Raw genomic sequence first — 25919 nt, forward strand, 5'->3', positions numbered from 1 at the left:
ATCTGTAGACGTACATCAGGGTGAGTTTAAAGCAAAGCAAAAGAGAAAAAATACAATATAAGCACTCGATTTTCAAATATGCCGCCTTCGTGGATCCATCAATGCCATAAGTCAATAATGTCGCGTAAGTGCCGCCCTCAATGTAATATGGCAGAAAGCTGAAAACAAGGCTCTTTTGGTTTGGTTGGGATTTGGAAAACCATTTTTTGAAAATTTCTAAGTAACGCTACAAATTTTCTCCCATAAATAATTTCTTTGTTACCCCAAAAGCCCTTGTTCGCGTAGGTGTTTAACCCAGTTAAAGAAATAACGTAAAAACGACGATATCGACAGTATCCACTGGACTTGATTCTACAATGGCAGCCAGCGACTCCGCGGGTGACGATTCTTTGTATCCCATTGCGGTACTCATAGACGAACTTAAAAATGAAGATGTCCAGGTAATTTTGTGTATTAAAGTTTTGCCTAGTAATTAGATGAAAGCTCTTAGTCAAGTCCTGTAAATTTAACCACAGCCTATTAGCCTTAATACTCATGCACCCTGAAGCCCCCTTCTCAAGTATTGCTGATTTGAAATACATGCGGACTAGATATCAACCGAGTCACCAGATTTCTTAATAATGAGTATTAATCACTCTTTAACAATATGAGTTTTGTAATTAGTGCATTGTGATAACTTGAGTTCATAACTTAATAAACCACCCTTGTTCCTAGTGTACCTCTCAATGGGCTTCTCTTACAGAATCCACTATAAAATGTCTCAAATTTCATGTAAATCTGGAAAGTCAAAAATATTTGGCCTTCGTCCAAATCTCTATGTTTGATTTCTCCTTCAAGATGAATGCTTTTAGTTAAGTTCTGTAAATTCAACCACAACCTATTAACCTTAATGTCTCTGAACCCCCTGGAATCCCCCTGTTAAGCATTGCTGATTTTAAATTATGTGAACTGAATCACCAAAGTACTTAATAGATAGTATTAACCACTCAATTGCCAATGTGGGTGTTATGATTAGTTCAATATGATAACTTGATAATGTATTAAACCATTGAGAGTTACCTCATCTTATACCACCCTGTTCCTAGTGTATTTCACGATGAACCCCTCCCACAGAATTTACTAAAAATTTCATATAAATCCTGAAAGTTAAAAAATTTGAACTTTTTGTTTAAACATATATGTATGATTTCTCTTTCATGTGGGAGCTTTGTTCCAAAAATCACTACCTGAATTTGAAGTAAATTTATTTTATATTTTTGCTCAATCACTGTCGGTATTGTAAATCAATTTATTCAATATGTTTGAAGGATATTGTATGCAGATATTTAGGTACAGAAAAAAATGAGAAGTATTTTATTAAAAGTTCTGGAGAATGAACATATGACCAAAAATACTTATGCAATTTTTTCAAATTTGGTGCACAGAAATAGTAAATTATGCTCTGGTTACTCTTATCAACAGTCATTTAATATTTCTTGATTGTGACTTGACCATGCTTGCTGATGAGAATAAATAATACAAAATGAATCTTATAAGTGCTAATGTAAATCCTTTAAATTTCAATTCCTTACTTTATTTAGAAAGTTTTCCCTCACTTCCACACTTTTCATACCAATATAACTATTTTATAGCTGCGCTATATAATGTCCCCTTCTATGCTTATAGCTAAAATTATATTAATTTGTACATTTTTCTTCAAACTGTACCGTGCATATTAAAAAATTTCTCATCACGTAGGTCATAAAAATTTTTGTTAGCGAATCCGTATATCTTTGATATGTTCAGCGTAATCTCTAACATAAATGAACCAACCTAACCTCATTAAAAAAATACCACTCTGTTAACCTGTATTATTAGTTGGTTTTTATTAAAAATAGTCTTTTCCAAGACTCCACGGACTTGTGTGTTGCTTAGTTAAAGTTTTCTGGATGCAAAAAATAATGTTTACACTCAAACAAAAAGCCTTCATGATCGAGTCTTATTTTAAGAATGGCGCGTTCATAAACAGAGAATGAGCCTATAAATATCAACCTTGTTTTCAAGAGTTTCATAAAAAATTTCGCCACACTGCAATGCAGGAATCACAGTTTCGTAGCACTTTGAATTATGTTGTCAAATTATTTCGTGAAATTGGCAGTGTTCAAAGAAAACTAGGAAGTGATAGACCAACTAAATGAACCCCAGAAAAAAAGACTCAACCATAAAAACTATTTGTTTGAGTGTAAACAGCATTTCTTGCACTCAGAAAACTTTAACTAACCGACACAAGTCCGTGAAGTCTTAGAAAAGATTATTTTTTTTATAAAAACCAACTTGAATGAGGTTAGGTTAGTTCATTTATGTTCGAGATTACGCAGAACGTATCAAAGACATACGGATCCGCTGTCAAATAATTCCATGGCCTACTTGATCAGAAATTTTTTAATACACACGGTATTATTGTTGACCCTGTACTTACATTGACTTAATTTGTTGGTATTGACGTCTAAAAATATCTGTGTTTTCTGGGAGCTTAAATGTACTGAAGGGCAAATTAATGAATAGAACTTGATTGAGTTATTCTGATTAGCCATTTATGCATTTTGGAGCATATAGTATTCATATATTCTTAATGGTAGTAGTTAGCCGTAATACAGTAACCTATAAACTTCAATAAATAATTACATAAAACTCAGAGACATAAACAGTAAGTGAATACTATCAAATACTGTTATTTTGTTTTGGACTCTATCAATATTGAGAGGACTAGATCTATAAAACAACTGCCAACATTCCACTAAGATTAGACTTATTTTTTTAATGAAAAACAAAAAAAAATTTCATGTGATGTGCTGTCACCAAATATTTCTATAACATAGTAAATCGACTTTTACCAAAAAAGGTTTGATACTTTTTGCAGTATAATTATTTTAAAATTGGCATGTTTCAATTTTTTTCGTGATATTTCAGAAACCATGACATTTAAATCTACTTTCAAGGTAGATTTTTAATGGAAATTTAAATGCACAACATACTTTTTCTCGTTTAACTGACTGATTTTATATTCATCTGTCACAGTTTACTTTGAAGGAAAAAAGCCAACTTTATTCCCTTTTCAGCTTCGCCTAAACTCCATAAAAAAACTTTCAACAATCGCACTGGCGTTAGGAGTGGAACGAACGAGGACGGAACTGATACCTTTTTTGACTGAAACCATATATGATGAAGACGAGGTTCTACTAGCGCTTGCAGAACAGCTTGGTCAATTCATACCACTTGTTGGAGGGCCTGAATTTGCTTATTGTCTTTTGCCGCCATTGGAAAGTTTGGCAACAGTAGAAGAAACCGTAAGTTGTTAAGTTATGGATTTATAAGTTTATATGTAACATTCAATTTGCAACAGGTGGTTCGTGACAAGGCAGTAGAATCATTGAGAGCAATAGCTCAACAGCACAGTCCTTCCGACTTGGAGACGCATTTTGTGCCACTCGTCCAAAGGTTAAGTTCTGGGGATTGGTTCACATCGCGAACATCAGGATGTGGACTTTTTTCGGTAAGAACAGGAATACATTTTGTACAAGACAAGGATGTAGCAAGGAAATTTCATATACAACAAATAAACCCTTGTTATAGCAGATAGTAAATCACTACATTTTCGCAGGAATTGTTTTATAAATTTTACTGTAATGTACTAATTTTGTTCGATGACGTATAATTTTTCTTTAATGGTCTTCAACTTAATTTTTTTAATGCTCAATAATCTTTTTAAAGATCCTGATAATTTATTGAATTTAGGTGTGTTATCAAAGAGTTTCTGCAACCATGAAATCCGATTTGAGGTCGCACTTCAAAGCTCTTTGTCAAGATGATACTCCGATGGTAAGGAGAGCGGCTGCCACGAAACTGGGAGAATTCGCACAAGTTGTTGAACTTGAATATCTGAAGTCAGACTTGATTCCCATGTTTGTCAACTTAGCTCAGGATGAGCAGGTTTGTGCAGCACTACCAGTGTAAGATACGAGGTTAAAGTTTATTTGTTTTTTTTTTTAAGGATTCAGTACGGCTATTGGCCGTGGAAGCATGCGTTAGTATTGCAACTCTGTTAGCCCAAGAGGATGTGGAACAGTTGGTAATGCCCACCTTAAGACAGTGCACTGGGGACACTTCATGGAGAGTTCGATATATGGTAGCCGACAAATTTACCGAGTTACAAAAGGCCGTCGGGCCGGAAATCACAAGAACAGATCTGGTTCCGGCCTTCCAGAGCCTTCTTAAGGACTCCGAAGCCGAAGTTAGAGCTGCAGCTGCCAATAAAGTCAAAGATTTTTGTCAAAATTTGGACAAGGCCCATCAAGAGAGTATTATAATGACAAATATTCTACCATGCGTGAAAGAATTGGTGAGTCTTTATTGCATTTGATAACTGAATTTGTTGAGGATAGTAGTTGAGCTTATTTTTGTTTTAGGTGGCAGATCCGAATCAGCACGTAAAGTCCGCTTTAGCGTCAGTAATAATGGGCCTAAGTCCTATTTTGGGTCGTCACAATACCATTGAGCAATTATTACCATTATTCTTGACTCAATTGAAAGATGAGTGTCCAGAGGTCAGGTTAAACATAATTTCGAATTTGGACTGCGTGAACGAGGTCATCGGAATCCAACAGCTGTCGCAGTCACTATTACCGGCAATCGTGGAATTGGCAGAGGATTCGAAATGGAGAGTGCGGTCGGCTATTATTGAATACATGCCATTGTTGGCAGGACAATTAGGTAAGTTACTCCTCATGATTATTTTTAATAATTATTAGTGGATAAGTGAAGGATATCAAATATAACGTTTATATTAAATTTTGTTGTGTATTGTCAATAAGAAAGATACACATGTTAATATTTTATTAATATGTATTTCTAAACACGTATTAATGTTATAATTAAAAAATAAATAAATAATTTAATATAATATATTTGCGAATATCGCAAATATTAATTAAACTTCGAAATACTAGTAATTTTTTTTGTCATGCATTTTTTCTTATCGCAGGGAGAGAATTTTTCGACGAAAAGCTAAACGCTCTATGTATGACTTGGCTTATGGACCACGTTTTTGCCATTCGTGAAGCTGCCACACTCAATCTCAGAAAACTTGTTGATCAGTTTGGGGCAGAATGGGCCGAAGGCACTATTATTCCTAAAGTTTTGGCCATGGCTAGGGATCAAAATTATCTCTACAGGTATGTATTGCAAACACTTTCACACAATATCCTTCTGTGTATAGCAAAAAATCTATATTTTTTTCTTACATTTCTCCAAATTTTGTAGAATGACCTGTCTGTTTTGCATCAACGTGTTGGCGGAAGCCTGCGGAAGTGACATAACGACAAGACTATTACTTCCCACTGTCCTTAGTATGGCAAATGACAAAGTTGCAAATGTGCGGTTTAACGTTGCGAAAACTCTACAGAAAATCGCTCCACAGCTTGACCAGGCAGTAATTCAACCTCAGGTAAGTATAGTAATTACGAATATTGTGAACATTTATTTTAGCCTAAAAGTTGGCATAACGTTTTCAAATAGTTGTCACCGTTGATTAAATTGTCGCCGATAGGGGCCATCGAAGTTCCACTAGCAAAATTTCGCTTTTTTATTGCTAATCATACAAAGCTTGACCATTTATCCCCATGGCACGTCAAAAAAAAAACAGTTTTGCAACAAAAATCGTCGCCAATCCATCGTAACGCTGCTTAACTATACCATTCATTTCTTTTCGATTGCTGTTTACATTTGAATAATCGATTTCGAACAACTCAAACCTGGCATGGAGTAGTGTGTATATGTGCGGCATTGTGTAGTTTACGACCTGAAAAGACGCAGCATTTTATACAAATTCACAAAGAGCAAGTCCAAAATCCAAAAAAGCCTTGCTCGCCGCTCTGTTACAAATCTTAAGTCGACCAAACAAATTGAACGTCATAATGTGTAATTCTCTTTCACCATTATATTATTACCATAATGTTACCAGGTTGTCACAAAAATTCATTTTATTTTGTCTTTTAGGTTAAGCCAGTATTAGACAAACTGAATCAAGATGGCGACGTGGACGTAAAATATTCAGCTTCCGAGGCGATTTCAGGCATAGCCGGTAAGTGTTAGGCGCCGAGACCCAAATCCCCGTTTTTAATCGTTTATTTGTATGTATTTATTTGCCCTAAGATATGATATTATTAAATCGATTTTACAATTAATACGCCTTTTGTTATTTTATTTTTGAATCTAAGTAAAACATTCTTGAACATATGAATTTCTTTTTAGCTTTGGGCTGAAAATTCGTTGGAATGACTTAAGGCATTAATGTAAGTAAGAAGAATAAATGAGCTGAACACTACCCATTATATTATTAACCTTATAGAATTTGGTAACTGTTACGCCCTCCTATTATTTATATAAAAATGAAACATCAGTGTGTAAAATGATGACTATAGAAACCTTAGCATTAAATATGTTACTATTCGTTTTGAGTGGTATTGAGGTTTCTACTTTTCTTTTCTTCTGTCTTATTTCTCGAATTTTATTTTCTATGATGTGGTGCAAGAATTTTCAAGCGTTTTTTTTTTTCGGTTAATTAACATGCTAGTTTACTTATTATGTTTACTTGTATATATTTAAATGTAACGTTTAATAGTGAAAATAAATTTTATTATCATGAAATCTCATTTTATTACCATTTTATTGCACCATTTTACGCGCTAATTTTTCATAATATTTTTGGGTTTCATACGAATGTAAATAATCATAATGTACAAAGAATACCAGGTTTTAGAAAACCATAGATAGTTTGAAACCTCTTAGAGAGCTTAAATTCAAAAATTCTAAGACAGAAGTAGTTAAGTAAGCTGCAAATTATTTTAAATATGTGGAGTTGTGTCACGGTTAATAATATGCCGGAAATAGCACAAAACCATTTATTTCGAAAACCATATTTAAATTGCACCCGCAAAATGCTTATCGTTGTAGGCCTATTTCTCACAGACTCCGTCGTTGACTTACTTTCCATCTCTCTCCCATAACGATATATTTTATGTTGTTTTTGATACATATTTTATTTTTGACACTAGAGTCACCGAATATTATGTAGTCGGCAACAAATAAATTCGTTTATTATCGTTGTTCTTTTAAATTTTTAGGATATCTTGAATCTCGCAAGAAAATAGCCACTCAATAGTAGTCAGTAGCTCATCAATTAATATTTCTAAGAATTAAAAAAATAGGTAGAATTTTTACTCTTAAAAACAAAAACAAGTTTAATTTGTGAAGATGCAAGTAAGCATTTTATTGCTTTGTGAAAGCTTCACTGCCAACGTCGGTGTCCCGTCCCGTTTCGTCTTCTTCCACCAAGGCATATTCTCATTTTTTAAGGACCCTCAGAAAACAGTTTTGGAGCTAGCGGTCTGTCCATAAAAATCGAATTCCATTGATGTTTCCGAAGTGATCCCTTTTGATCTAGATTTTCCTTTCCGCTTCTGATTCACTATTCTTTTTTCCAAAATTTTACTTGTGATCCCCTAGATTAAATACCAGATTTAAAAAAGTTAAACATGACTAGATACCCACAAACCATTAATTCGGTCAAGGTTTTTCCTCGGGCGTAACCGCAATCGCCTCTCCCAAATATCCATCCGGGAGCCACGCCTTCTGGGTCAAAAAGCAAAATTGCGTTTCTGGCTGAAGTGTATAAAAATCTAGATAATGCGATTATAATAACCTACAAAATTATGATAATATTCAGATCACGCACAAACTCGTGTAACTATTACGAACATGGAGAAATGTAACGGCGCTTACAACCATGACAAACCCGTCGACAAACTGTTCTAAAGGTATTTTCATCTTTTCCACGCACCCTATGGTGTTTAAGGAATCTGTTACGGTATTGGGTTTGTCCACCCACACATTCGTAAACTCGACTTGTTGCAGGGGGTCATGTAAGCATTGCAAAGGGTAGTCAATTTTGCAGCACGAAAACGGAACAATGGGTAAGTTTAATTTCTCGCTACCAAAGCGGATTCTGCAGAAAAAGTTAGTTTATTTCATCATAATTTGCTAATGCTAACATACTCCTGAACTAAAGAGGCCTTGGTATTGATTATATCACTGTTTAGCCACTCAACGTCATACCAATCTTTGTAGGACTCATAACCGCAACACTCAAATCCGTATTGTATTCTGTCTATAGTTTCTTTGGATTCGGGATCACTAAAGTATAATTTCATGTCTCCTATAAGAGGATGGAGTTAATTAACTCCAGAAAAATGTTGTTTAATATACAAAAAGCAATACATAAATCGCCTTTGCGTAAACGGCACGTCGCAAGAGCGTACCAAAACCAAATTGATATCCCTCCTACCTTGGATTGAATTTTTCATGGATTTGGCAATATGTTTATTCGCCTTTGTTGAGAAATTCGCAATTATTATTAACGTAATAACTGTGTTTGTTCCTGCGCAGTACCACAGCAATAATAAATTGTTAGTACTTTTCCTAAAAAAATATCCAGATCTTCTTTATTTACTTTAAAAAAATTCAGATACTTACTTATGCGCTTGGTTAATACATTTATTACATATCTTGAGCCCAATTAACCAATTTATCATGATGTTGATTCCGAATATCGCATACACAATAAAAATTAAATTAATTTCAGCTTTTTCTGATATTATGGTGGGCGAAATGGCTACGCATACATAAATGGACACCCCTGTAATGGTAGCGCCTATTAATACTTCAATAATATTTAAAACTGAAAATTTTAAATTAAGGTTGTAAAACGGAAAATCATATTTGAAACAAATACCACAAAATATGCTCCTTAATGACTTTCGTTGATTTCCGTTAAGTTTACATAGCCCGATCGCCATATTTATAAAAACTTATTCGTCGTGTTTTTTGGCACTGACTTTTATTGTTATGAAGAGGTATTGAAATACAGGTGTAGAAATGTTACGCGGATTCAATAAGGAATTCAGGTGTTATGTGAGAAACATCATTAATTGAGAGACAGACCACACCTCCAATACAGTATACAGGGTGCCTGTTTTTCGAGCTTTTCACCTTGGCGGCCTCCAGAGATGAAAAGCAGAAGTTGTAACAGCGGAAGTTTTTTGCAAACTTACTTATATAGTGATGATTTGTAATCAAAGCCAGAAAGCCAACTGCGTTACATTATTTCGCAAATAAATCAAGGCAAAATATTAACTTATAAATTTATTTTCAATCATTTACATCTTAAATTTTCGGTACTTCCTTTAAATTCACGCACATTTATCTCAGCTATATTATGCATTATAGTACCTACGGGCACTGTTTTCATTCCCAAAGCCTTTCGATAACAGTTATATAATGACAGATCAGTTTCCACTGGGTAAATCAGATCCTCAGAATTTAGCCAGACCTAATAATTAAAAAATAATTAATACACACTGAAATATGTATCAATATATAGAAAAAATATAATACCTCGTCTCTCTTTACCATGAAAGACTCAACAACTCCCATGTATTCTGACCACAAGGTCTTTCTAAATTTAATATTGTGCCTCTTCAGTAAAGGAAACAGTAACACGTTGCCAAACAGATTATTGCCATAACTGACCGCTTGATACTGCTCTAGAAGCTGAACGAAGAAGTCTTTAAAGTTGGTTAAACCGACAATTTCCTGCTCAAAGTTTATTCTACTCTCAGCTTTAACCAAAAACTGATAAATTCGCTCTAATAGAGGTAATAGTTCCCTGTGTAAGAATAAACTGTCGCTACCCAAAAACAAACATCCCAATCTCACATATTTTTCTGTGGGGTTTATTGAATCCGCTAACACTGGGAAGTACGTTTCGTAGAGTAAAATCCATCTCAAACAGTTTAGTATTATAAAAAGGGTTTTAGATTCATCGTTGTTTTTTTTATTAAGTTGTTTTTGTTGGTTTGAGTAAAGTATGACAAGTGGGGTATAAATCCAATCTACTGGAATCATGGTGACGGCGTTTATGTCCAAGCAAGTGTTTGTTTTAAATGAGACTTCCTAAAAACATCATTCACTTAAATTCCCTTAGAACTAAAATGTCTTAAACTAATACTTTAGTGAGACCTAAAACATCGGTATAAACCACTTTAATATCCCCTAAATGCTGCCATGCCTGACTTAACTCATCCGTTCTTTCGTTAAGCTGAGTATTGGACATTGCAATTTCTACTGCATAAAATCTGAAACGAAAGCAGATCGATTCACTCACATTCTTGATCTTATATAGCCGGTGCTCACCTCGGACAAAATACAACGTTATCGATTAGATACTTTAAATCCGATTTTTGCTCAGAGCTAAAGACACACAAGGCCTTCACAGCAACATCGTAATACAATGCAGGCTCGATACTGTCCTGAACACCCTGAGCGATTTTCAGTATGTTCATAATTAAAAAACTTTCGCATCTCGTAAACCAATTACCTATGTTGAAATATGATTCAAAAGACTTCAGTTTGTCTATGTATGCATTTATATGAGGGTGGTTTAGAAACTTTATTTTAACCTGCAATAAAACATATAAATGGAATATTTTGAGATTTAAAATTTGATTTTATTTACTTTTGAAGAGCTGTCGTATAGAACACAAGTAGACAATGTGTACAAAAAAGGAATGCAGCTGTTCCATTGCATTACAGGCACAATGTGATCCATTGAAAACCAAGCAGCAGCTTCTAGTGTTTTTAAATTTACTGTCGTCTTATGCGTCTCATAGTTGTTCAACAGGAGAGAACCGTTGCTAAAATTGTCACACAATTGTTTATTAGTATAAATTGTTCCTCAAAAAGAATCCGTACGGAAGGATTTTAAACCATTCTAAGTGAGGATTCGTCCTCATTTTTTCCTAAACATTCCTATCATAGTACATTTTGAAATTTAACCCTATAAAAGTGGTCTAATCTAGTTAGTCTTTAGCACGAGTGAAGAGTACACGTACTCACTGGTCGAATAAAAATTTTGAATATCTACTAAGAAAAAGATATTGTTTTCTAGACGAAGAGACAAATTAACAAAAATACACATTTCAACACGGCAAATTTTAAAGTTTTTAACACTTTGATTCTCCTTTTATGTGAAAAGCATAAACAGAAGCTTTACTATTGCCCTGAACTCGTTCATTTAATAATGATTCATACTTACATGATGTATTGTGTGGAAATGTTGAATCCACATGACTCAAAAACAGTTTCAAAGTGTTCAGAACTGTAAATTGGGATTGCATATTTGTTACAAATCGCACAGTAATAAAGTAGAGCCGAAGTGATTTGTGACTGGCTACACTAAAGAGTAAAAAACTATGCAGAAGAAAATATAATGAAGATTTGTACTTAATTGTACTGAAACTTACCTTATATGACTCAAAATTTTTATATTGATTAATCCATTTAACAAAGCACTCTTTCATTAAATCTGGAAACAAATTGAATTCCTTTTCCACGGTTTTCGCTAGAAGAATTAATAGAGCCCCTAAATGGCTTTGTCTTATCAACGTTGTAGACGTATTATTATCTGTATGCTTGAAATGATAATCCAAAAACTTCAACAGAATATTGCGATTTTGCCTGCGACAAGAACAATACTAATTTAATCTTTTCACTTATAACAATCATCCTGCATCATTCACCTACTCGACAAATTCCAAGGTTAATCCATAATGTATCAGCAATGTCCAATACCTCAGGCATTCAACTTGCAATTTCATACCAAAGACGTTTTGGGAAAAAAGATCTTCATGTAGATATGAAACAATAACATGAAGTAAATTGTGTTTTCTTAGCAAATGGTCGGCAATAATCCTTTTCTTGGACGACAGAACTCTCATTAACTTTACCACTTGTGGTAAAGGCATGTTGTAGCTGGAGGTTGTTTCCATTTTGTTTGCGGGAGGAAGAAAGTATTTTAGAATACTACTTAATAACCCTTCACAATGAAGAATTTTGTTAACTATAAATTCTGAATCCCTGGCTAAACGAATCAATAGTTCGATGCAGTATATCACAGTTTCAAGTGGTGGTTTTATAATGTTTATAATGTACCTAAAAAAGGATTAATACACTGTTCTTCCGCATTCCTAGGAAAATATCGCATACCTGATTCTAGAAAAAATTTCAGTCCTCGCAAGACATTTAACTAAATTGGTTTCAGCCAGCTGTTGATCGTTTACAGTATTATCATCGTCATTATGATCGACGGCTAACATGGGTTGCACCAAACCTAGGCCAAAACTAGCCACGTTATCTAAACAAGTCTCGTCAATTTGATAGAAAAAAAAATTCCTCAGAGCCTTGACGGCAACATTCAGTACCGAGGGAACATTGTCGTCCATGCTCACTCTTAAAACGAAGAAAACTTGTTCTATAGGTATATCAATCACTTGTTCATAGATCCCGGTTTGGTCTACGCTCAAAATATTGGCTAAAGTATTCAAAGCAACGATTCTTTGCTGGGATATGTTTGATCTGGAGAGTAATAGGAGTTCCTGTAAGCTATAACCTGGACGCTCCGGTTCATCTCCATGATGGTACAAATGGCGATTTACTTCATTAATTTGAGCCACACTATATGGGAGGAGATAACCTTCAAAGTCGAACCTTGCCTCGAAGCCTTCACAATTTTTTAATTTAGGTACAGTCACATCTTTCATCCAAGCTAATTTGCTTGCTTCAAATTTGTTAAAATGCAGCCAACCAGAGGCATCAGGTTTGGAGAGAACTTCTTTCGGCGCTTCTAGTTGCTCAATATTAACCGTTTGTGCGGCCTCGTTTTGCTCTTTGATTGTTCGATTTCTGGTTTCAAATTCAGAGGTATTTTTTGACCTGTTGCAAATAATAAACATGGAAATGCAAGAATGAAATTGAAGAGGAAAATAGCAAATATTGCATATGGTGAGAGTAGGAAGACAAAAGCTGGTAAGGTTTGTGTTTCCTTTTTTTGCAGGGTAATTATGAAGGGTTTGTCTTTTTAAAGAATAGTCAGGATTAGAAAATATTCTCACAATTTTCTGTGCCTCCATACTTTACATACTATATTAATAAAAGTTTCTGGTAACTTGCTTACCTCTGAGATTTTAAAAACTGAATTAACGCTGGATCCAAAGTATTTAAAAGTCTATTTCTTTCACTGAGAATTTCATCTTCACTCATTGCATTTAAAGTTTTCAAGTTATCAAGGTGAATTTGATGTCTATCATTAGTAGTTAAGACTGTTGATCTTTCTGCTGCACTACCTAAAATTTTATTTTTTATTAGCATATATTATGAACTTCAAATTTTGCACTTTACCCAGTACTGTATTTTCTCTTGTAAACTGACTCAAAGAGACATTACCTATTCTTTCCTTAACAACCAGTGATGAGAGGTCCTCATTTTGCATATGATCCACATTCATTTTTAATCTTTTTATGTCTTGTGAAAAAATACTTCCTTTTCTAGGCTTAATATCTAACTAATTTTAAATTAACATAGATAGATTTTGAGCAATCAACTGAGTGGTTAACTTACATTTCGCCTAACTGCCTTTGGAAAGCCTGTGCTATCAAACCTTAATTTAGGAATATCAGCAGAGTCATTTTTCTTTTCAATTATTTGGCTTAGGTTTATGTCAGTTGGTATAGCCTCAAATGTGTTGGCAACTTGATCTTCAATGTTTCCTTCGGTATTACCAATTTGTGCATTGACATCCATTTTCTCAATTTCTGAACAGGAAGCATTATTACCTGAAGATCAGTAATTATTTATAATCTATGACTTAATACTTGCTGAATCTTACTTTCATGTGATGTTAATTTTGCTGAGGGAACTATTTTCTTTTGAGCCTTTTGCTGGAAAAACTCTGCCTGTTGTCTCAAGATTTCATCATCATCATCATGGACACTAGGTCTCTTCAACATTTTGTTTGGAATCAGTTATTGTAATCAGATAAACTGTGTCCTCTGGATGAGGGATGAGAATAAAATTTTTACCCCTATAGAATCTTGCACTAAACAATTTATTCCTTTAGAATAAGCTGGTTCGGTAACCTAATTCTTAGTTTCGAATCAATTTCGATATCTGCTGGTTGTGACACAAACTGCATGATTTTGTTGCCGAAGATATGTGACCACATGAATCTGGCAATGCTGTACGCAATTTGTTAGTTGTAGGATGCGAAAGAATCGTTTTCGACGCTTTTATATATTTCACATTTTAATATATTTCAGTTAAATATATAGCACATTCTAATAAAACGCTTACATAACCTCATGCAATTTGTGTACAAAATATATATGACATGACATTTGCATTCGATTCGATCTTTCAAGAATTGGGTGTAGGTTTGTTTTACGATGCCGTTTGTTTTTAAAGAAGCAATGGTCAGTTAAGTTTGCATAATTTTAAATTATATTTTAAGCATTTTTCTAGTGTTTTTAAACTGTCACAAATGTAAATTAATTAAGAATTAATACTTCTTTAAGTTCATTTTGTACAGCTGCACTTATTGGACGCAATCTACTGAATATTCAACTCAGTAGTAATAAACATTTTCGCAAATTGCTTTGTTTTCAAGAAAGTAAGTTACTTCTTTTCTATAATACTATCTTCTAGACTATTAGCTCTAGTCCCATCATCAAAAAATAACCTCCTATTTTTGAGATCCATAGTACATGTAGGGATTTGATTAAGCTATTTGCTATTTACCAATTGACTAACAGATCTATTGATGCATCTGATTCAACGATCACTGATCTACATATGAACCATATAGTCTTAAGAGGAGGAATGCAATCTTTTTCTTTTTCAGACCTAATCAAAATCAACTGATTTCTTGCTGTTTAAAGAACTTTACAGTGTTATTCAAATTCACTCCTCAACATTGGGATCTTATTCTCTGTAATCTTTATAAATTTTTTAGTAATGGCAAATATAGCAGAAATAAAGTACCAGCTTCAAGAATATGAACCAAATTTGTCAGTACCAACTCAACAAAATATTGAAAACATAATTTCCGGAATTGAAAATGACCAGAAAGCTCTTTATGAGCAGGCTCTAATTAACTTCCTGGTGAAGGAGTATCAAGTTTTTGATATAGAAGAACTTAAAGGTTTGTAACATAATTGCCCTGATTTGTTAAATAGTTATTATGGAATTTCAGAGGAGAACAAAAGAGAGATTTTATGGAATTCCTTAATAAAGCTTGCCACCAAAAGTAAGGACAATGATCTGTTGGCTGTGGTTTTTACAGTATTCCGCATCATTAGTCGGGATAAGGCTTCCGTAAATAAATTAGCAACACAGCCGTGGTTAGATTTATTGATCTTTCATACTGGTATTAGACTCAATTACCTAAATATCTGTGTTTGACGACACGAATATTTACGCAGGCTTGAACGATAAAAACTTTGATTATACTGATGACTCTTTGTGCAAAATAGAAGAAGGACAAAAAGTGCTTTGGAATGTACTGTACAACAGTCCAGAAATAGTCAAAGCTTCCATTGAAAATGGATTCCTTAACAAAATCCTTCATAGAATAAGGTTAGAAATTTGCCAATCTGTATGTTAACTATTTTATCTGATGAGTTTAATTTTTAGCTTATACGATAAGGTCTGGATACCTGATGCAATGAAATTTTATGACATAAAATACACCTTTTACATGACTGCCATATCCAATGAAGTAAGACAAAGAGTTGTAAGTTTAAATGGTTTAAAACTCTTCACATCGGTTTTAAAACTTCTACTCAAGGATACAGCTGAAAGCTTGTCACAGTCTCCTCGTTTTCCTGCAGTTTTCAATGACTTAAGAGCTGATATTGCTTCTGAGGTTTTAAAAGTCCTTTTTAATATCACTATAAACTCTTTCTCAGCAAGCGAGGATGAATTAATTCTATACAGAGATTTAGTCAGAGTATTGCAAGATTATCTTTTGGCCTCAACGCTAACCCTAGACAAAACTTGGCAGCTTCGGAATAATATTGTAAATCTTCTCACAAATGTACCTGCTGCATGTTATACTGAATTGCTGAGTGCAGTGGATGGGTCCCTTCAGACCACACCTATACCCAGAAGCTTGAAATTCGAAAATTTGAATATGATTGTTATTTATGAGATTTTAATGTTTCTGGAGGTCAAATTTAAAGACCAAACAGCAAAGATGGCCGGGGATGCATTTTCTCCGATATTGACTGTTTTATTGAAAGGTGCCACAGCGCATAGGTGACCAAATAGATTTGACTTAAGGACATATTTTTATTAATACGTTTTTCAGGCCAATAAGAAAGTACCTACGAGCTCATATCTTGCCTCCCCTAAAAGATATGGAAAATCGGCCTGAAGAAACTGACACTTTAAGAGGGCATCTCTGCAAGTTTCTTACAAGCCGTATTACTCAAATTCGTGATTTAACTGCTGAGCTATTGTTTGTGCTGTGCAAAGGCAATGTTTCTCGTATGATTAAATACACAGGGTTCGGAAATTCCGCCGGATTACTTGCCCAAAAAGGATTACTGGGTAAGATTTATATTTAAATTTTTGTCATATTTTTACAAAATTTTGTAGGAGGTCAAAAATATGAAGTCGAGGGCGACTACAGCTCTGACAGCGAAAACAGTGAAACGGAAGAATATTCAGAGCAAAAGCATAGAGTAAATCCAATATTAGGGTGTGTGGAAAAGCCCCATGCTAATCCTATGGAAGGTCTGTTTTAAACACTGCACGATCAGAATTTAAATGAATAGTTGAAGTTAATAATAAATTAAATTTTTTTTAAGGAATGACTGACGAGCAGAAAGAATACGAGGCATTGAAATTAGTGCAGCAGATCGACGAATTAACGAAATCGGGTCTCATTCAGCCGTGTGTTGTAGGAAAAGATGGAAAGCCGCAACCGATAAGCCACGTACTTGAACTCCAGGAGGGTCTAAAAGCGCAGAAAATTACCGAAAACGATTCAGACAGTGATTAAAATTTGTGAAACGCAACTTTGTTAGCCATTGTAAAAGACCTCATGTCTTAGTAATATCGTAATTTTAATAAACAAGAATATAATATATAAACCATACTTTTAACACTACTGACTTACTTTTATGTTTATATTAATATTAATTAATTTATATCCGTATTGTTTGTATTAATTGTAATTAAATCTAGTCGTTACATATACAGTATTTACTAAATAATTAAAATCGTTTTTTCTATTCGTAGGCGGGAAGGGCTTTTTGTTGTACTTCTCCATAATTGGGTAAGTGAATCAATTGATTTCCTCCTTGGTTTCTGTACAAAATATACAAGGTTGTCCGCTTCTTTGTATTTAATGGTATGAACCATGAACGAAACACTACAAAAGTTTGTTCTTTTTCCTGTCCCCAATACCCACTGGTGTTAAACTTTCAAGATTTTTGGGGCGACATTTTACTCGTCCAAACCTCACTGTCACTCTTATGTACAGACTCCTCTAAAACTACTCAAATAACTCGCTTACTAGACATGGCGCTTTTCAAGATTTCAAGTTAAGATTTCCATAAAGCTTTATACAAGGTATAGCACAAGAGAGGCTCTTGTCTCACTTGTACAGAGTGGGTATCTAATATCGGAATGCCGGTTTTGTTTCGAAAAGGAGGCCGTAGAGCACCTTTTATGCAAATATTCAACTGCCAGACATGATTCGATTTGTTCAACAGACCAGTAATAAATCGGAAAGGTTTAAGTATGTACAAAGGGGCAATAAGGCCTAATGAACGTGTTGCACTGACGGGGCTAAGATTCTGCAATAGACCTTTCAAATCAATATAATACAACAAAATTCTTAAAGCATAACAAAAGAGACAAGCCCATTTGGCTTGTATCAATTGGAACTACAAAATCAAGCAAAAGTGAAACCAATCGAACAGTTTACTTTACTAAATCCTCCTCTGAAATAAAACTGCTTCACTGGCTCTTCTCATTATACAAAAAGCCCAGTCACACGTCAAAATGTCAGATAGTCTGTTATATAAATCATATGTCAAAATGTCAGGGCGATCTGTCATATGTCATCTTGGCCATTTCTGTCTGTGGTGTTATGGTTTGCGCGTTTGTTTGTGTTAGAAATAATTTATTTTTGTAATAAATTAATGATTATTAATTAAAAGACACTTTCTGGAATTAAGTAATTATGGCTTTAGTCTGTGCCAGTAAGTTTCTGCCCTTTAATATATTCAGATTTTTTCAGCCGGGTTTCTTCACGTTTCTAACCTATCTTTTACTCGTGTTTAGTTTCCAACGAAGTGCCAGAGCACCCTGTGGTTTCTCCTTCCTCTGGAGCTGTTTTCGAGAGGAGAATAATTGAAAAGTACGTACAGGAAAATGGTATCGATCCGATAAGTGGGAAGGAAGTCAGTGTTGATGAGTTAATAGAAATAAAAAGTGAGTATTCCTAAGAGAAGTATGATTATATTTTATAGTAAGCAGACTTGTGTTTTTTACGTTAGTAACCTGGTTAGTAACTCGGCTCTAGTATATTATAAATATAATGTAAAACCAACATATACTTTCACCATATATATTACCAATGACTATTGACACACATTGGTAACTTTGAACTGCAAAAGGGGGAGTGAAAACATGGATGTTGAAGTTACTCATACTAAGCAAATTCTGTATTCTAATTATTAAAAAATTTTAGACAAGAGAAACTTATTCATTCATTAAAAAATCAATCCCATCAGTTTTTGGATCACCTCAACACCTTTTTGAAATAGTCCATAGAATTACAACTATAGTTCACCCAATAAATTTATATTTTTATATAATTTGAAAGAACTGTAATCACCTTTTGTATTTCAGCTCCTCCAGTTGTTAAACCCAAACCCCCAAGTGCAACTAGCATTCCAGCCACATTAAAGCTGCTACAAGATGAGTGGGATGCAGTTATGTTATACAGTTTCACTCAGAGACAACAACTTCAAACTGCTCGGCAAGAACTCAGCCACGCTCTTTATCAACATGATGCTGCTTGTCGTGTAATTGCTAGGTTAAATAAGGAAGTAACAGCTGCCAGAGAGGCTTTGGCCACTTTGAAGCCTCAGGCTGGAATTACTTCTGTTCCTCAACCGGTATAATGGAACATTTTATTAGTTGTAATTTTTAATTGAAATATGAATTTTTAGGCAGTGGCTGCTGAACCATCTGGAGTGGCAGCACAGCCTGCAGAACAAGCAGGTATGAGTGGAGAAGTTATTCAAAAACTGCAAGAGAGGGCCACCATTTTAACCCAAGAACGTAAAAAGCGTGGCAGGACGGTTCCTGAAGAATTGGCAACACAAGATCAAATCAGGGCTTTTAAGACTTTGGCTTCTCTTATTGTAAATCATTTAATCAACTGTGGTTTTGTTTATTAATAATGTAATTTTTCTTAGGGTTTGCATTCAGCAAGTATTCCAGGCATATTGGCCTTAGATGTTCACAGTACAGACACTAGCAAAGTATTGACTGGGGGTAATGATAAAAATGCAACAGTGTTTAATAAAGACACTGAACAAGTTGTGGCCATTTTAAAGGGTCATACTAAAAAAGTTACAAAAGTTATCTATCATAGTAATGAAGATATTGTATTGACTGGTAGGTATGAAAGGAACTTTAGAAGTATGTTATGTGAACATTGATCATAATTTCAGCTTCTCCTGACTCAAGTATTAGAATCTGGCATGTTCCAACATCACAAACAACTCTACTTCTTCATTGCCACGATGGGCCAGTCACAGGGTTATCACTCCATCCTACGGGTGATTATGTTCTGTCTGCTTCAGAAGACCAACATTGGGCATTCTCTGATATCAATACTGGTAGATTGCTCACTAAAGGTGAATGAATATTTTTAAAATGCTATTTTTCACATGATTTGGAAAGGTAACGACTAAAAACTTATCAACCTTAATAAGTAGGCGAATGAAATTTATAAATCATCAAGAGTAGTGTTTTTCTTTACCTTCTTTAGAGCTACAAATTATGTACGTGCGGGTTCATTCCTCTTTAGAGTGTTTACTAAAATAATCAATTATTATGAATAATAAATTTTAGTTTCGGACAATAGCAACATTCCCTTGACTACTGCACAACTTCACCCTGATGGTTTGATTTTTGGCACTGGAACTGCGGACTCGCAAGTGAAAATTTGGGATTTGAAGGAGCAAAGTAATGTGGCAAATTTTACTGGTAAGCAGCTGTAAATCTTGCTTTAAATTAATCGCTATATATTTATGTTTAATTCACAGGACATTCGGGGGCTATCACCACAATTTCCTTCTCAGAGAATGGATATTATTTAGCTACAGCTGCTGATGATGCATGCGTAAAACTATGGGATTTGCGTAAATTAAAGAATTTCAAAACGTTGCAACTAGATGAAGGGTACCAAATTAAGGACTTGTGCTTCGACCAAAACGGTACCTATTTAGCGGTGGCTGGGAGTGATGTCAGGTATGTAGTCTACAAAATTTAATGTTTTTTGGGATAATAGTTTGGATTGTTGATTTTTTCCAGGATTTATCTATGTAAACAATGGCAAGAACTAAAAGTGTTTAATGATCATACGGCTGCGGCGACCGGTGTCCGATTCGGCAAAAATGCCAGATTTATCGCGTCTACTTCAATGGACAGAACTCTCAAGCTCTATGGCCTCGAATAAAGTAACTTTAGGGTTTTCAATTAAGAAAGATAATCAATAAACTTGGTATTAAATGTTTGAAGTGTATCAGATCCTCATTTTAAAGTTTTACTACTAAGTGACCGCTGTATGGGAACACCTGACTAATAAAACTAGGTTAGATTGGATAAAGCCAAGGGGTATGTTTTGATTTTTTTTGAAAAACGAGTAAATAAAAATTTAATGTATATTTAAGTTTACTTCTTTGTTCCTAATTTCCTTCACGTATGGATACTTCGAAAACCATTAATAAAAGGTTGTGTCTTCTACCTTCGTGAGAGCTGTTTTGCCTTTAAACAGTTTCGATATTCCGATTGCCTTTCGAGCCGTCAGTATAAGGACTAAAGTTGCTAATTTTTATTCCTATCGCATACAAAGCACGATAAGCGAAACTTGCTGTCAAGTTTAACTAATAGTTATTTTTTACAGAAACCAAGAATCTGATTAATACCAATTCCAAAAAAAAAACGTTTGTATAGAAATTAGCTTGCAGTTCAAGTTAGTAGTACTTTAACAGCTTCGCCTTAATACCAATAGGTAACGTCAAAGATCTATCTAACAAACAACTAATGGCCTCACTAGAGTAGCCCTACAAAAACTAATAATTTGAACAATTCTAGACCTCTGTTACTATGGTTCTATTGAAATTAACTTACAGTTAACAACACATTAGTAATTTGGTCCTTAATCACTGATCTATGTGACATGAACTCTTTTTTGAAGTATTGAATTTGAAGTCACGCAATTTCAAATTTCGAAAACTTGTTCAAGTTGTCATAATTTTTCTGTAATAAATTTTATAAGTCGGTGTTTGCAGCCCACACATTTCTATTCATATGGGAAAGCTTGTTTCAAAGTAAGTGAAGTAAATTTTTACTTAAGTTTGCTATGTACTAAAACCACCACTACCGCCAGTGATTACGATAACTTACCACCTTCAGTATTTAAAAATTCGATTGCAAACTAACAATATCAACAATTTTTTTAGCAGTTCGGAAACAACCTTCTTCGTTATGCAAAAGTGATCATACAGGGTATATAATTGAAAACTTGCACCCAGCTTATTTTGAATTACATTAATAATGTTAGAAATTGCTGTGACACATCGAATTTGTTTTTGAGAGGGACACATTTTAGTATTAAATGCAGAATCACCAAAACAACTCTCTTCGTAGGGGTGTATTCAACTCTGGAATCTCAAATGATACCCAATAGGTTGACTGACACCTTATTTGAAAGGATTTTTAATTGTGATTGTTAGCATTGTGTACATTTATAATTTTTTGCAAAAAAATCTGATAATACACACTTCTCCCAAAATTTGGTCTTCGCAAAATCGGTGGCATACATCACAATTTTGCCCTAAAAATAAGTAATGAAAATTGAGTGCTCTGACTTTAGCGTGATTGGGTTTCGCAATAGGCGTACATTTAGTCGTTTATAGTTTCTTGTGGCGCCATTTAGGAAAGGTGCCAAACCAAGCATTGTCCCTGTATGTAACCTGTCCCTCATCTAGCAGCTGATGCGGTGCGCGATGCTTAGGCGGCATTATTAGTCAGGACACAACGAATTGACGTCACAAGCGATGAAATGCTAATGCACTTTTTCAGGATCTTTTTACACTTCTAAAAGCAGAGGCTTAATAAAAAACAGTTCATATTTTTAAGATAATCAATAAAAGAGGCTACTCTGAACACGCTCTTGAATTCTTAGATGTCAAAGAAAAGCGTCAGCACAGTGTTACTTATTTTACAGGTTTACTATTCGAACTTGTTTAATTTAATTTCCGATGATGGAAATGGAAATGAAAACACACATTTAAAGCTATTATAAGAAAGTATGTATAAAGTATTGTAAAAAGCTGCTGTTTACTTCCCACTTTTTAAAGCATGTTACTTCTAAAGGTTGAGTAAAAAATAATAAAAACAGGCTTATTAATTCTTTATTTAAATCTTCATTGTACAAAAGTAAAAAATATCTACAAATGCATTAATGTAATATGATTAATTCACTCGAGTTCATTTTCTGTCATCGCCAATTCAGAGCCTCTCATTTGCTGGTTCCACCCTTTGTTAGAGTTCTCGGTTTCCCTCATTTCCTGGACCCATCCTTGCTTCTTTTCATCAGCTTCTCTCATGGTCTGAGCCCACCCCTTTTTGTCAGTGTCAGCTTCACGCATCTCTGCATTCCAACCATTTTGAGACATTTGTATAGCTCCAACTTTTTCAGCGTCAGTTTTCACTGGTTCTTTGATATCAACATTTACTGTATCTGGAGTTGCAGTTGCAACTTCGGAAATTTCGCTTTCAAATTTGTTATTTTCAAGTGAAGAAGCTCGCTCTTTAGCAAGTTCGAGCATCTTTTTTTTGGTTTCTTCTTGCCTTTTTGCTACTGACATGGTATTCTCAGTAGCTCCTTTAGACTCTTCGTCAGCTGACCTGTATGCAGTGCCATAGGTCGCAGGAGCTTTATAGCTTGAAGGAGACACAGCATAAACTGGAGCTGGTGCACTGTAAGTGGATTCTGAAGCACCGTAAGATGGGGATGGCGCTGGAGCACTGTAAGATGGAGCTGGGGCACTATAAGATGGGGCTGGGGCTGGTGCGCTGTAAGATGGAGCAGGGGCTGGTGCGCTGTAAGATGGAGCAGGGGCTGGTGCGCTGTAAGATGGAGCAGGGGCTGGTGCACTGTAAGATGGAGCAGGGGCTGGTGCGCTGTAAGATGGAGCTGGGGCGGGCGCGCTGTAAGATGGAGCTGGGGCGGGCGCGCTATAAGATGGAGCTGGGGCTGGTGCGCTATAAGATGGAGCTGGAGCTGGTGCGCTATACGATGGAGCTGGGGCTGGTGCGCTATACGATGGAGCCGGGGCTGGTGTGCTATACGATGGAGCCGGGGCTGGTGCGCTATACGATGGAGCTGGAGCTGGTGCGCTATACGATGGAGCTGGAGCTGGTGCGCTATATGATGGAGCAGGAGCTGGAGCGTGATAGGCTGGTGCACTGTAAGAGGCAGGAGCAGGAGCACTGTAGGATGGAGCGTGATAAGAAGGGCTACTGTAGGAAGAAGATGCAGAACTATAAGACGGTGCTGGCGCACTGTATGATGGAGCTGGGGCGCTGTAAGAGGGTGCTGGAGCACTGTATGATGGAGCTGGAGCGCTATAAGCTGGAGCTGGAGATGGTGCACTATAAGATGGAGCTGGAGCTGGTGCACTGTAAGATGGAGCTGGAGAGCTATATGATGGAGCTGGTGCACTATAGGAGGGAGCAGGTGCACTGTATGATGGCGCTGGAGCACTATAAGATGGAGCTGGAGCGCTGTATGCCGGAGCTGGAGCGCTGTATGACGGAGCTGGAGCGCTGTATGACGGAGCTGGAGCGCTGTATGAAGGAGCTGGAGCGCTGTATGAAGGAGCTGGAGCGCTATATGATGGAGCTGGAGCACTATAAGATGGAGCTGGAGCGCTGTATGACGGAGCTGGAGCGCTGTATGATGGAGCTGGAGCGCTGTATGATGGAGCTGGAGCGCTATATGATGGAGCTGGAGCGCTGTATGACGGAGCTGGAGCACTGTATGACGGAGCTGGAGCGCTGTATGATGGAGCTGGAGCGCTGTATGAAGGAGCTGGAGCGCTATATGATGGAGCTGGAGCGCTGTACGATGGAGCTGGAGCGCTGTACGATGGAGCTGGAGCACTGTAAGCTGGAGCACTATATGATGGAGCTGGAGCGCTGTATGAGGGAGCTGGAGCACTGTAGGCTGGAGCACTATAACTTGCTAGAGTTTTGTATGATGGAGCTGGAGCAGCATATGTGGGAGCTTTATAGACTGGAGCCATTGGAGCAGCATAACTTGGTGCGGATCCGTAGGTGGCTGGTGCTTTATAAGCTGATGATTGGGAATATGAACCATATGAGTAAGGCCTTTCGTATCCAGAGGCAGATCTGTACGCACCACCATATCCAGAACCACCATATCCAGCACCATTCCCAACGCCATGAGCATATCCTGCCAAATTTGGCTGGCAAGTAATTACAAGACCACTGTGGTGTTTTTTGTTTTCAGCGGGTTCAAAAGTGACGGGAGGACTGTAAGATTGGGCGCCTGTGGCACCATAGGTACTAGCGTGGGATGACGCACCTCCAAAATTACTGTATGGGGCTGAGGCACCATAACTTGGAGCGCCATATCCACCATAACTACCGCCGCCAGCTTTTCTCATCAAACCAGAATCTTCTTCTATTTCTTCATCAGAGGCGGCAAAGTTTGCTCTTGCCATAGGAATTGGGCCCTGCTCCAGGCTTTCTAGATCTTCTTCAGCTCCTCTGTAAGAACTGTAGGATGGAGGTGCCGCATGGGCAGAAGAATAGGACTTTTGAGCTGGAGCTGAACTCGAATATGTAGGTTTGGTTGGTTCATAGGATGAAGATGAAGAGGAAGCTGGTACAGAGTATGAGCTGGGGCTAGGTGTCGCTTGCACTGACGCCTGCCCTTGGTACGATGAAGCTGGTACAGAAGCTGGGTATGGAGCATCATAAGTAGATTTGGTTGTGGGCTCACACACTTGATAGGGCTTGTGATATGGGTCACTGGGTTTTATCTCTACACAGAAGGTGGTTGTTGTTGACTTCTTGGCTCTCTTGTTATCACTTAATTCAGAGTTTGCATCCCCAACTATTAGGTCAGTTGTTGCAGATTCCAACGCCGCCTTCTCTAGAGGAGCTTCAGGTATTGTGGGCCTCTTGATCTCGGCACATAATACCAAGTTTATTGTGAATGTACACAAGACACAAAAAGTTAAGACTTGCATCTTGTGTTCAATATGAGGACTGATGGTGCACTATGAGCTATATTCCGGTATTTCGGGTATTTATAGTGGTCAGCCAAAAATAGCAAACGTAGCTAGGCAATAACGATTTAAATTGGTGACCTGATTTAGTTGTTAGGTGGATGTTTATGTATATTGTTATTTCAATATAAAATGTTACTGATTTGGTTTGATATCGAAATGGGTACTGTAAGGATTTATGTTTATGGATTCTGGCATTCGACAATGTTCTTTGTACATCTTATGTGTCATGCTAACAAAAACACACTATATACTTGTTTTACGAATGATTCTAAGAGGTAGATATTTTGTGATATTAATCTTCAAACTGTTTTCTCCACTTTTATGAAATATCTATAGTCTAGGGTCTTTATAGAGCCGCCT

At 36.1% G+C, this 25919-nt stretch overlaps 6 protein-coding genes across 10 annotated transcripts; 3 read left to right on the plus strand and 3 right to left on the minus strand.

Annotated features, from left to right (window-relative positions):
• The first annotated feature begins 134 nt into the window (after window positions 1–134).
• On the plus strand, window positions 135–7292 carry Pp2A-29B (Protein phosphatase PP2A regulatory subunit A). 3 transcript variants are annotated; one of them, XM_066391922.1, is made up of 11 exons: window positions 135–281; window positions 334–440; window positions 3099–3326; window positions 3383–3532; window positions 3775–3969; window positions 4031–4378; window positions 4446–4749; window positions 5021–5210; window positions 5299–5482; window positions 6034–6118; window positions 6289–6684. In XM_066391922.1, exons 2-11 carry the CDS (start codon window positions 357–359, stop codon window positions 6297–6299), a joined length of 1779 nt encoding a protein of 592 aa, XP_066248019.1. In that variant the 5' UTR covers window positions 135–281; window positions 334–356; the 3' UTR covers window positions 6300–6684. The 3 variants fall into 3 exon arrangements, with proteins under 3 accessions (XP_066248019.1, XP_066248018.1, XP_066248017.1); XM_066391921.1 differs by adding an exon at window positions 7161–7292 and having other exon boundaries at window positions 137–440; window positions 6289–6329; XM_066391920.1 differs by adding an exon at window positions 6745–6808 and having other exon boundaries at window positions 137–440; window positions 6289–6329.
• On the minus strand, window positions 7154–8891 carry LOC136410024 (photoreceptor outer segment membrane glycoprotein 2-like). Its single transcript, XM_066391926.1, has 7 exons — window positions 8828–8891; window positions 8569–8773; window positions 8381–8514; window positions 8092–8251; window positions 7795–8041; window positions 7592–7738; window positions 7154–7538 (listed from the first exon to the last, which is right to left on the minus strand). Exons 1-7 carry the CDS (start codon window positions 8889–8891, stop codon window positions 7398–7400), a joined length of 1098 nt encoding a protein of 365 aa, XP_066248023.1. The 3' UTR covers window positions 7154–7397.
• Window positions 7991–17231, plus strand: ric8a (ric8 guanine nucleotide exchange factor A). Of its 2 annotated transcripts, none has more exons than XM_066391924.1 (8): window positions 7991–8009; window positions 14939–15127; window positions 15179–15352; window positions 15408–15561; window positions 15619–16242; window positions 16295–16536; window positions 16585–16722; window positions 16797–17231. In XM_066391924.1, the coding sequence occupies exons 1-8, from the start codon at window positions 8006–8008 to the stop codon at window positions 16988–16990; spliced, it is 1719 nt and encodes a 572-aa protein (XP_066248021.1). In that variant the 5' UTR covers window positions 7991–8005; the 3' UTR covers window positions 16991–17231. The 2 variants fall into 2 exon arrangements, with proteins under 2 accessions (XP_066248021.1, XP_066248022.1); XM_066391925.1 differs by lacking the exon at window positions 7991–8009 and adding an exon at window positions 14365–14596.
• On the minus strand, window positions 9223–14039 carry LOC136410020 (RNA polymerase II-associated protein 1). Of its 2 annotated transcripts, none has more exons than XM_066391917.1 (13): window positions 13817–14039; window positions 13549–13763; window positions 13330–13492; window positions 13106–13274; window positions 12139–12864; window positions 11677–12084; window positions 11397–11610; window positions 11189–11328; window positions 10610–10787; window positions 10288–10553; window positions 10103–10229; window positions 9490–10047; window positions 9223–9424 (listed from the first exon to the last, which is right to left on the minus strand). In XM_066391917.1, exons 1-13 carry the CDS (start codon window positions 13935–13937, stop codon window positions 9248–9250), a joined length of 3462 nt encoding a protein of 1153 aa, XP_066248014.1. In that variant the 5' UTR covers window positions 13938–14039; the 3' UTR covers window positions 9223–9247. The 2 variants fall into 2 exon arrangements, with proteins under 2 accessions (XP_066248014.1, XP_066248015.1); XM_066391918.1 differs by having other exon boundaries at window positions 13375–13492; window positions 13817–14038.
• An 831-nt stretch (window positions 17232–18062) lies between the features above and the next one.
• On the plus strand, window positions 18063–20839 carry Prp19 (pre-mRNA processing factor 19). The gene is made up of 9 exons (XM_066391731.1): window positions 18063–18197; window positions 18280–18429; window positions 18850–19118; window positions 19173–19367; window positions 19422–19623; window positions 19680–19865; window positions 20083–20217; window positions 20277–20481; window positions 20545–20839. The coding sequence occupies exons 1-9, from the start codon at window positions 18179–18181 to the stop codon at window positions 20687–20689; spliced, it is 1506 nt and encodes a 501-aa protein (XP_066247828.1). The 5' UTR covers window positions 18063–18178; the 3' UTR covers window positions 20690–20839.
• Window positions 20840–22641: 1802 nt separating this feature from the next.
• Window positions 22642–25680, minus strand: LOC136410013 (uncharacterized). The gene has a single exon (XM_066391910.1). It carries the CDS (start codon window positions 25515–25517, stop codon window positions 22716–22718), a length of 2802 nt encoding a protein of 933 aa, XP_066248007.1. The 5' UTR covers window positions 25518–25680; the 3' UTR covers window positions 22642–22715.
• Between the last annotated feature and the right edge of the window lie 239 nt (window positions 25681–25919).

The sequence above is a fragment of the Euwallacea similis genome, chromosome 7, assembly GCF_039881205.1.
Source record: "Euwallacea similis isolate ESF13 chromosome 7, ESF131.1, whole genome shotgun sequence".
In the NCBI taxonomy this organism is placed as follows: Eukaryota; Metazoa; Arthropoda; class Insecta; order Coleoptera; family Curculionidae; genus Euwallacea; species Euwallacea similis.

What these genes read in the sequence shown, in the direction of transcription:
- Pp2A-29B (XM_066391922.1), top strand. Translation starts at nt 357, where the DNA reads ATGGCAGCCAGCGACTCCGCGGGTGACGATTCTTTGTATCCCATTGCG. An exon ending in TTAAAAATGAAGATGTCCAG is followed by an intron (nt 441 to 3,098) that starts GTAATTTTGTGT and finishes TTCCCTTTTCAG; the next exon opens with CTTCGCCTAAACTCCATAAA. An exon ending in CAGGATGTGGACTTTTTTCG is followed by an intron (nt 3,533 to 3,774) that starts GTAAGAACAGGA and finishes TATTGAATTTAG; the next exon opens with GTGTGTTATCAAAGAGTTTC.
- ric8a (XM_066391924.1), top strand. An exon ending in TTTATTGATCTTTCATACTG is followed by an intron (nt 15,353 to 15,407) that starts GTATTAGACTCA and finishes ATATTTACGCAG; the next exon opens with GCTTGAACGATAAAAACTTT. An exon ending in CCATGCTAATCCTATGGAAG is followed by an intron (nt 16,723 to 16,796) that starts GTCTGTTTTAAA and finishes ATTTTTTTTAAG; the next exon opens with GAATGACTGACGAGCAGAAA.
- LOC136410024 (XM_066391926.1), bottom strand. Translation starts at nt 8,891, where the DNA reads ATGGCGATCGGGCTATGTAAACTTAACGGAAATCAACGAAAGTCATTA. An exon ending in ATTAAGGAGCATATTTTGTG is followed by an intron (nt 8,774 to 8,827) that starts GTATTTGTTTCA and finishes TAAAATTTTCAG; the next exon opens with TTTTAAATATTATTGAAGTA. An exon ending in AAACCTTGACCGAATTAATG is followed by an intron (nt 7,539 to 7,591) that starts GTTTGTGGGTAT and finishes TATTTAATCTAG; the next exon opens with GGGATCACAAGTAAAATTTT.
- LOC136410020 (XM_066391917.1), bottom strand. Translation starts at nt 13,937, where the DNA reads ATGTTGAAGAGACCTAGTGTCCATGATGATGATGATGAAATCTTGAGA. An exon ending in CAAAGGCAGTTAGGCGAAAT is followed by an intron (nt 13,493 to 13,548) that starts GTAAGTTAACCA and finishes ATTTAAAATTAG; the next exon opens with TTAGATATTAAGCCTAGAAA. An exon ending in TTAACCTTGGAATTTGTCGA is followed by an intron (nt 11,611 to 11,676) that starts GTAGGTGAATGA and finishes TTCTTGTCGCAG; the next exon opens with GCAAAATCGCAATATTCTGT.
- Prp19 (XM_066391731.1), top strand. An exon ending in TGAGTTAATAGAAATAAAAA is followed by an intron (nt 18,430 to 18,849) that starts GTGAGTATTCCT and finishes TTTGTATTTCAG; the next exon opens with CTCCTCCAGTTGTTAAACCC. An exon ending in GTGGCTGGGAGTGATGTCAG is followed by an intron (nt 20,482 to 20,544) that starts GTATGTAGTCTA and finishes GATTTTTTCCAG; the next exon opens with GATTTATCTATGTAAACAAT.
- LOC136410013 (XM_066391910.1), bottom strand. Translation starts at nt 25,517, where the DNA reads ATGCAAGTCTTAACTTTTTGTGTCTTGTGTACATTCACAATAAACTTG.